The sequence below is a fragment of the Penaeus monodon genome, chromosome 3, assembly GCF_015228065.2.
Source record: "Penaeus monodon isolate SGIC_2016 chromosome 3, NSTDA_Pmon_1, whole genome shotgun sequence".
NCBI lineage: Eukaryota > Metazoa > Arthropoda > Malacostraca > Decapoda > Penaeidae > Penaeus > Penaeus monodon.
In genome coordinates this window covers 17,864,271-17,873,998 of record NC_051388.1, presented here as the reverse complement: position 1 = coordinate 17,873,998, position 9,728 = coordinate 17,864,271, and the positions used below count along the sequence as shown (strand labels likewise).

The window sequence follows — 9,728 nt, the reverse complement described above, 5'->3', positions numbered from 1 at the left end:
TTGAACAACTTTTTTCTCCCAAAAAAAAATTTCCTTTTTTTTCCACAATTTGAATGATAGCAGAGAACATAGTAAGTAAGGACTTTTATTTACTGTTCCATCAAAATTGAAATGAATTGTTTTCAAATCGTAGAAAATATTTCTCATTCAAATTTGTTAGCGCCGATGAGACGAATGAATATAATGTTGCTCTCTTTGATCCCTTTGTCTCATCCTTTGTGATTCTACATGTCTGAAGTCAGTCAAATTCAGTTTTCGGTCCGCAATCGAAAAAAAAATCTTACTAAGTATTTGATTCGTCTGTGACATATGCGACTCGACTCTAGTCATCTGTACTTGCAAATTTCTGGCAGAAGATAAAATGTGATAGTTAAGCTAGTAACCCTGTCTGTCTGTCGTTCGTTATTAACTTATCTCGTAGCTTACACTTTACCCATCGCGTGAGACGCAAAGCATTACTCCTCTTTGCATCCTGTACAGATGTGTATCTGCACAGGTGTAATGTGTTATTGCTGTGCATGTACCCGCACAGGTGTGGCTTACTCCTTCGTCCCCGTCTGTACCTGAAACCCGTTGTTCTGTTATCCTCAAAAACAGCGTGTCTGACCATGTTCCGATTTGGGGCTCTGTTCTGACGCAGCATATCAGTGAAGAAGGGCGAGATGGCGAGCCTTCATTGTAATGCCGACCAGCCCGTTTCAAGAGGTTAGTTACATGGCGACGAGTGGCCCTTTATCAGAACTTCATGAAAACCGTGGGCTGAGGACTCCAGGATCGGCTCTTTCTGGTGGCTTGGGCGTTTTCTCATCTCTAGCGTTCGATAAGAATGACGTTGTAGCAGTGACGCACATTTGTTCTTATGAAATAAAATAAAATGCAACTATTCATGATTCAACGTTAAATATTGGGTAAAAATAGACTTTCTCTGCTATATATTTTATTTGCATACACCAATGAAATACAGCCGTTAAATCCGCAGATTGGATAACAGAATAATTAGAGTGCATTTCAAACACCATTATCTCAGGCTAAAGCAGAATCTTAAACTATATGTTAATTTATCAATCCTCATCTTGATACTTCAGTCTCCCAAGATAGAACAATTGTTTCCTCGAAAAATATCCGTTAAAAAAGATAACTTACTCTTTAACTCATAGGTCGTTTTTTTTCAGCAGGCTTCATCATATTATTTCCTTAACACACACTAAAGTCAGAGAACACTGACATTTTCCTTGAAATAATTATACTCTTTAACAAAGCTAGTTTCTACACTGGTAAATACTGTAAATAAAACGAAAATGTATCGCTTCAGTTGGTGTTTTTAACTTGATCGTTTAACTACATTTCTTTGTGCAGACATTGTGAAATAAGCATGTGATTGGATAGGCTCCCTCTGTTAATTAAAGAAGAAAAAAAGAGCAAACGAGAATAAACCTAAGAAATTATAAGGATATTGTGCACTAACATTAACCTTAAGAGTCCATATAAGTATATACAGTAAATCAAGCACCTATTTATCACATTAACGCATACATGGTAACCTACCTCCAACACTTAATATTAGATATACAAACAATGCATATAATCTCAAAAAAGGGAAAGAAGGGTGAATACTTTCCCCTACTGGAAAGATGTTTTAAACATGTTCATGGCGATGGGGCCAAGAAGTCCATTCTCTTCGGCGTAGGTCTGGAGAACGAACTTTCCCCTCTTGCTGACGCCCGGCAACTGCTTCTGGCTCTCCCTATACAGGTAGAAGAAATAACGGTGCGTGCCGCTACCCCTTGGAGGAGTGGGTCCTTTGTACTCTGTTGCCAATGTAGCGGGTGTCACAAAAGGGGGTTAAAATGGTGAATTGCGAGCACCATCATGTAAATGAGTAAATTAGTGTACATAAAAGTGTGTGTGAGTGTGTGTGTGTGTGTGTGTGTGTGTGTGTGTGTGTGTGTGTGTGTGTGTGTGTGTGTGTGTGTGTGTGTGTGTGTGTGTGTGTGTGTGTGTGTGTGTGTGTGCGCGTGCGCGTACATGAACTCCTAATTAATACTGTTAGTACTGGTAATAAAAAAAAATAAAATATATAAAAATGTCGCTCTCCCTTCACTCCCAATTACTCTCCATCAACTCGCCTTGTTCTATACATTTCTCTATTTCTCTATGACCCACCTTTCTATATTTCCACCAAATATCGATACCCTCTATCTCTCTTTACACCTCCTCTCTATAACCTCTCTCTATATATATAACCTCTCTCTCTCTCTCTCTCTCTCTATATATATAACCTCTCTCTCTATATATAACCTCTCTCTCTATATATATATATATATAACCTCTCTCTCTCTCTCTCTCTCTCTCTCTCTCTCTCTCTCTCTCTCTCTCTCTCTCTCTTTTTTTTTTTTTTTTTCTTTATTATTTTTATTATTTCCTCTTTTTTCTCCTTTTTAAAAATCCTCTCTTTTTACCTCTCTCTCTTTTTTAACTTCTCTCCTCCCCTCTCCCTCTCTTCCTCTCTCTCTCTCTCTCTCTCCTCCCTCTCTCCTCTCCTTCCTTCCCCCTCTTCCTTCCTCTCTCTCTCTCCCTCTCCCCTCTCTCTCTCTCTCTCTCCTAAACACTTCTCTCTCTCTCTCTCCCCCTCTCTCCCCCTCTCTCCTCCCCTCTCTCCCTCTCTCTCTCCTCTCCTTCCTCCCCCTTTTCTCCCCTCCCTCCTCTTTTCTCTCCCACCTCTCTCTCTCCTCCTCTCTCCTCTCTCCTTACCTCTCTCTCTCTCTCCTTTCCTCTTTTCCCCTCTCCTCCTCTCTCTCTCTTCCTCCCTTCTCTCTCCCTCTTTTCTCTCTCTCCTCTTTTCCCTCTCTATCCTCTCTCTCCCACCTCTCTCTCTCTCTCTCCCTACCTCCTCCCCTCTCTCTTCCCCACCTCTCTTCCCCCCTCTCTTTCTTTTTCCTACCCTCTCTTTTTTCTCTCTCCCAACCTCTCTCCTCTCTCCTTCCTAAACCCTCTCCTCCTCTCTCTCCCACCTCTCTCTCTCTCTCTCTCCTACTTCTCCTCTCCTCTCTCCCCTTCCACCCCCTCTTCTCTCTCTTCTCTCCTCTCTCTCTCTCCTCTCCTCCTCCCCTCTCTTCCTCTCTCCCCCTCTCTCCCTTTTTCTCCTCTCTCCTCTCTCTCTCCCCCCCTTTCTCTCTCTCCCCTCTCTCCCACCCCCTATCTCTCTCCCTTCTCTCTCCCACCCCCTTTTTTCCCTTCTTCTCTCGCCCACCCCTTTTCTCTCTCTTCTCTCCCCCCTTTCTCTCTCTCTCTCTCTCTCTCTTCCCCTTCCCCTCTCTCTACCCTTCCTCTCTTTCCCCCTCTCCCCTTCTCTCTCTTCTTCTTCTCTTCTCTCTCTCTCTCTCTCTCTCCCTCTTCCTCTCCCCCTTTCTCTCTCTCTCCTCTCTCTCTCTCCCCTCTCTCTCTCTCTCTCTCTCTCTCTCTCTCTCTCCTTTTTTCCCACTTTTTTTTCAACCTCTTTTTTCTCTCTAGCTCTTTCTCTCTCTCTTTAACTCTCTCTTTCCTCTCTCTTCTCTCCTCTTTCTAAATCTCTCTTTCTAACTCTCTCTTTCTAACTCTCTCTTTCTAACTCTCTCTTTCTAACTCTCTCTTTCTAACTCTCTCTTTCTAACTCTCTCTTTCTAACTCTCTCTTTCTAACTCTCTCTTTCTAACTCTCTCTCTCTCTCTTTCTTTTTTTCTTTTTTTTTCTTTCTTTTTTCTCTCTCTTCTTTCCCCCCTTTTTCTTCTTTCCCTTTTTTTTTTTCTTTTTCCCCCCCTTCCTTCTTTCCCCCCCCTTTCTCTCTCTCTCCCCTTTTCCACCCCTTTTCTCTCTTCTTCTCCCCCCTTTCCCCTCTCTCCCCCTCCTCTTTCCCCCTTTTCTCCCCTTCTTCTCTCTCCCCTCCCCCTTCTCTCTCCTCTCTCTCTCCCCCTCTCTCTCTCTCTCTCCTCCTCTCCCCTCTCTCCTCCCCCTTTTCTCTTCCTCTCCTACTCCTCTCTCTCTCTCCCCCTTTCCTCCTCTCCTACCCTCTCTCTCTCTCTCTCCTACCTCTCTCTCTCTCTCTCCTACCTCTCTCTCTAAATCTCTCTCTCTCCTACCTCTCTCTCTCTCCTACCTCCTTCCCCCTCCCTCCCCCACCTCTCTCTCTCTCTTTATCCTCTTTTCTTACCTCCTTTACCTCTCCTTAAACCCCTCTCTTTCCTCTCTCTTCTCTTCCTACCCTCTCCCCTCTCCCACCTCTCTCTTTTCTTCTCTCTCCTACCCCTCTCTCTCTCCCTCTCTCTACCTCTCTCTCCCCTCTCTCCTACCTCTCTCTCTCTCTCTCTTCCCCACCCCTTTTCTCTCTCTCTCCTCCCCTACCCCTCTCTCCTCTCTCCTCTCTCCTACCTCTCCCCTCTCTCTCCTCTCCAAACCCTTTTCATTCTCTCTCTTTCTCTCTCTCTCCTCTCTCCCCCTTCCCTCCTTCTCTCTCTCCCACCCCCTTTTCCCCCTCTATCTCTCTCTCCACAACCCCTTTTTCCCCTCTATCTTCTCTCTCACCCTTTTCCTCTCTATTCCTCTCTCCCCCCTTTCCCCCTCTATTCCCCTCTTTTCCCCCTTTCCCTCTCTCTCTCTCCCCCCCTTTTCCCCTCTTCTCTCTCTCACCCCTTTCCCTCCTATCTCTCTCTCACCCCTTTCCCTCTCTATCCCCCTCCCCCTTTCCCTCTCTATCTCCTCCTCACCCTTTCCCTCTCTTTCTCTCTATCTCTCACCCTTTCCCTCTCTCCTCACCCCTTTCCCCCCTTTTTATTTTCTCTCTCACCCCTTTTCCCTCTCATTTTCTCTCTCACCCCTTTCCCTCTCTTCCTTTTCCCCCTTCCCCCTTATCTCTCTCTCACCCCTTTTCCCCCCTCTATCTCTTCTCTCACCCTTTCCCCCTTTTATCTCTCTCCTCACCCCCCTTTCCCCCTCTACTCTCTCTCACCCCTTTCCCTCTCTATCTCTCTCTCTCACCCCTTTCCCTCTCTATCTCTCTCTCTCACCCCTTTCCCTCTCTCTCTCTCTCTCTCTCACCCCTTTCCCTCTCTCTCTCTCTCTCCTCCCTCCCACCTCCCGCCTCCTGCCTCCCTCCTCCTGACTCTCACGCGTTCTCATCCCCCCCCCCCCCCCCGCCTCTTTTGCGCTATCTAACCCCTAGGAGTCTTCTGCTCCTCCCCCTTTTCGAGGTCCCTGGTGTTCTCCCCTTCTTAGTCTCTCACGCTACCCCTGCCCTAGTATTTTACGTCCCCCTCGCCTCTTTAGCGCTCTCGTGTGTGTGTGTGTGTGTGTGTGTGTGTTTGGTGTGTGTGTGTGTGTGTTTGGTGTGTGTGTGTGTGTGTTTGGTGTGTGTGTGTGTGTGTTTGGTGTGTGTGTGTGTGTTTGGTGTGTGTGTGTGTGTGTGTGTTTGGTGTGTGTGTGTGTGTGTTTGGTGTGTGTGGTGTGTGTGTGGTTGGTGTGTGTGGTGTGTGTGTGTTTGGGTTTGGTGTGTTGTGTTGTTGGTGTGTGTGTTGGTGTGTGTGTTTGTTTGGGTGTGTGTGTGTGTTTGTTGTGTGTGTTTGGTGTGTTGTGTGTGTGTGGTGTGGGTGGTGTGTGTGTGTGTGTTTGGTGTTTTTTTGTGTGTTGTGTTTGTGTGTGGTGTGTGTTGTTGGTGTGTGTGTGTGTTGTTGGTGTGTGGTGTGTGTGTGTGTGTGGTGTGTGTGTTTGGTGTGTGTGTGTGTGTGTTTGGTGTGTGTGTGGTGTGTATGTGTGGTGTGTGTGTTTGAGTGTGTGTGTGTGTTGGGTTGTGTGTGCGTTGTGTGTGTGTGTGTGTGTGGTGTGTGGGTGGGGTGTGTGTGTGGTGTGTGTGTGTGGGGTGTGTGTGTGTGGTGTATGTGTGTGTGTGTGTGTGTGTGTGTGTGGCGGTGTGTGTGTGTGTGTGTGTGTGTGTGTGTGTGTGTGTGTGTGTGTGTGCGCGCGCGCGCGCGCGCGTGCGCGCGCGCACACACACACACATGCATGTTTTATGAGAATATGTTTGGTTGACTGTGTGGATGTATACATTCTTATGGATATATATGTCCATAATGTGAATCAAGAGCAAAGAAACAGCAAGACAGGGTTGTCATACTTACCAACCACTATATTTCCATTCCCGATATTGCCGTTCTGTAAATCGCTTGCCTGTTGAGAAGATATGAGACCATGAATGAGTGTCAGAGGCATCGAGCACGCATACTTTACCCCCCCCCCCCCCTCTCCCACTTGCGGCGAGAGCCAGGCCACGTGTGAATGGGAAGGGAACTGAATGACGAGATTCAAGGAGTCTCCCTTCGGTCTCTCTCCCCTCCCGACCCGTCCTTTTTCCCCTCTTCCCATCCCCTCCCCCCTCTCCCTAATTCCTTGTGGCTGTTTCTGGGACCTCCAAGTCCCTCTTGACCCCTCGCGCCTTCCCTCCATCCCGGCAGCAACACTAATTTTAGACACAAGAGAGAATCTTTGCAAACACGCTCGCAAGATAGGCGCGGTGATGCAATGTTCAAGTTGATGACCCTGGGAAGATGTCAGTCTTTCGCACTTTTATTCTAACTATAAATTCAAGTTTCTTTTGCGTGCTATTCTTCTCTCTCTATCTTAATTTCTCCCTCTCTATAAACGAGGAAAAATACCTCAACGTTTGAAAGGATCCAGTGCAACCAGGCTTCACCAGCTTTGTGGTTCGGGGCATCGGGGTCCACCATTAACAATGTGTACGTCTCGCCCTGCAAAAGAAAAAAAAAACATATAAAACAAGTGAATATGTGTATATACCATAACTTTACTCTCCATTGCTTTATTTAATACAATTCACGGTCATGGTTTGGACTTCCGGCAAATAATTAATAATCGTGAATGTTAGGTAATGTGACAAAATATATTTCAAGCGCTAGTAACGATCTCTCGGATGAGGAGGACAGGAAATGTACAAGCGCAGCGTTGACCAAAATTTTTCAGTATTACTTATTTTAAAGGGAAAACATGACACTTGAGTCCTTGTTACATTATAATCATGTACATTATCATTTTATTACTACATAATGTACATCTATCATTAACATTGTCATTATCACTCATTTTCGTCATTATGACTGTCACTATCAGTATTATTGTTATCATTATCGTCATTAATATTAATGGTATCATTATCATTTTATACTATTAGGTTCTTAATACTTTTCTACACTTCAGTAAAAGATATTATCCCCACACGTCAAGATTTCTGATAATAAACGTGTGGTACGACGTTATCAAGATCATAAATGGGGACATTAAACTTCAAAATATTAAGCGTTTACAACAATCATCTTGAAAGAAAAGCGATTTGTTAGTGAGGGTGGAAAGAGTAAATGAGAGAGGGAGAGATGATCGAAGTGTTGGGTGTGTTTGGGGAGGGCTGGAGAGAATAAATGGAAGAATGGTGGCAGGGTAGGGAGGGTAGGGGAGGTAAAGTGGCAGGGTGCGCGAAGGTGGAAGGGTTAAATGTTGGTCTGAGGAAGGGTGGAAGGGGTAAAGGGTACAGTGACGAACAAAAAGAGGACCAGTCTTATGTTAGCTGGTTTTACAAATCTACGGGTAAAGCCCACCAGATTTTATTACTGATATGATCATGCTGATCGCCTAGCAAAGTCAGCATGTGACAAGCAAAGAGTGGATAGATATTATACATCATTAAAGCTTCCTTCAAAGAGGACTTGACTGAGTTGATTAATTCTCAACGCCCTAAAAGCTGTAGCATAAAGCACTATGACCGGTTTACGCAAGAATCATCTATCTATGGTTTATATAAAAGAGGATAAGACAGTGTGATGTTGTGACCGCAAGAGTCAGGCTTGGATATAGATTGTACTGGCAAGTCAGTACAGTCTGTAATGTCGAAGAAGTTAAGTGTAAACTGTGTAATGAAAAATATAAGCGAACACTTGTACATTATATCTCAGAGCGCCATGTGCTACAGCCTTTCAGACCACCTAGCATGAGGTACGGTGAACTATGTAACTATTTCATATCCTCTGATGTCTTAGAAGATATATTTATGTTGTATCCTAAATTTGGAATGTAGTATCACATAACCGCATATCATATGCAGCAATGCCTTTCCACGCCCAAGCTGTACGCCGGCGTGGCAGATGAGACTAATTATTCCTTTCCTTTAACTGATATAGTACTTATCATAACAATGTTATAACCTAAAATTCAAGTATAATACCATTATATAATGTTATGACTATGCATCATATATACCACTGCTGTCCATGCCTGTGCAGTTAGCCAGGCTGGTAAATAAAGGACTAAACTATAAATACAATCGTATTGAAAGCACAGAGTCCAGCTTCAAAAGAGTACTTTCTTTTCTTTGTAGAAAAAAAATAATATAAATAGATAAATTACTTTTGCATTCGTGCGTACACCCAACGGATGATAAATGTAAAAAAAAATCGTAATAAAAAAATCCTGTTACACGAAGGAATACAATATGAATGGTAATCAAATCAATACAAATCTCTTTTATACCAAAACTATCACATTAAAAGCAAATAATCCAATCTCATCATAGGATTCGCTGTTCGTTTCATGTGAATACAATAACAAAAAAGGGCCCACCTTACAATCACATAAAACTAGTATTTAGAAAAAGTAAGCCTTCTTTCTACGCGTAATCATAGTTCGAAGAAGGAAACAAACCATCTCACGAAGAGAAATTTTTGATTCAGCGGTTCGCCTAAGGAGGTCGCAAAGCCTTGGATTAAAAAAGGAAGGCTAATTTGCTAGCCGCCTATCAAGAATACATCAGGCCTTCATGGAATATGGACTTAAAGTTTGTACAGTTTGCCGAGGTATTTTTTCCTCTTAGCTTAAAAATATGCAGTGCGAAAAATTCAAAATCGAACAGTCGATGTCGAGGGGTCGCGAGTACAAAAATGTTGAGAACCACAAGCAATCATTATCATCATTGTCATTATAATTATTACTATTATTATTATCATTACGATAAAAATGAATATAATAATAACAATAATAATACATAATCATTAGGGTACATCAAAGTATAGATTATGATGCCGCCTACACATGGCCGCCTACGCCTCCAACGCTGCAACACACTATACGCATTTCAACCAAGGCTTCTGAGTTCTTCGCTGCCGTCCTCTGCCTACGCGGACAATTAACCAATCTCGCTAAGCCATACAAGCCGACGCATCAGACAGCCACGCCCTCTCAGATCAAAAGGCCGAATGAACTTTCCTCACTGTCCCTCTTTCCTTTTTCCTCCTCCCTCTTCCCCCCCCTCCCTACACCTACCTCCCTACCTACACAAACTAGACACATATATCCATAGACACATCAACAATTGATACATACAGCCATCGAGGTTTCTCTCCCTCTCCTCACCCTTCCTCACTCTCCTCTGGACGGAAAAAAGAGGAATAAAAGGTTGTCGCCCTCCCCCGCACACTCCTGCACATGAGACGAACGCACGTGTAGCGCCGGGTGACACAATATCTGGATGAGGTAATAACACCCTCGCCCCCCACACCCCACCGCCAGGTAAGACTTACACTGCGTAAATGTCAAAGCTCAATGTGATAGTGATCCTCAGAATACATCTCTCCCTCTCCCTCTCTCTCTCTGTCTCTCCATCCCTCTCTCTCTCTCTCTCTCCTTCCCTCTCTCTCTCT

General features: G+C 44.3%; 1 protein-coding gene across 3 annotated transcripts in view; it reads right to left on the bottom strand.

Annotated features, from left to right (window-relative positions):
* Positions 1 to 920: 920 nt before the first annotated feature.
* LOC119592819 (protein D2-like) overlaps positions 921 to 9,728 on the bottom strand; it is a 91,666-nt gene continuing 82,858 nt past the window's right edge. For all 3 annotated transcript variants that reach the window (XM_037941740.1, XM_037941734.1, XM_037941728.1), the window contains exons 4-6: positions 6,681 to 6,773; positions 6,147 to 6,195; positions 921 to 1,808 (exon numbers count right to left, since the gene is read on the bottom strand). In XM_037941740.1, the coding sequence (XP_037797668.1) occupies positions 1,621 to 1,808; positions 6,147 to 6,195; positions 6,681 to 6,773 (330 nt within the window). In that variant the 3' untranslated portion in view covers positions 921 to 1,620. The remainder of the gene's footprint in view (positions 1,809 to 6,146; positions 6,196 to 6,680; positions 6,774 to 9,728) is intronic.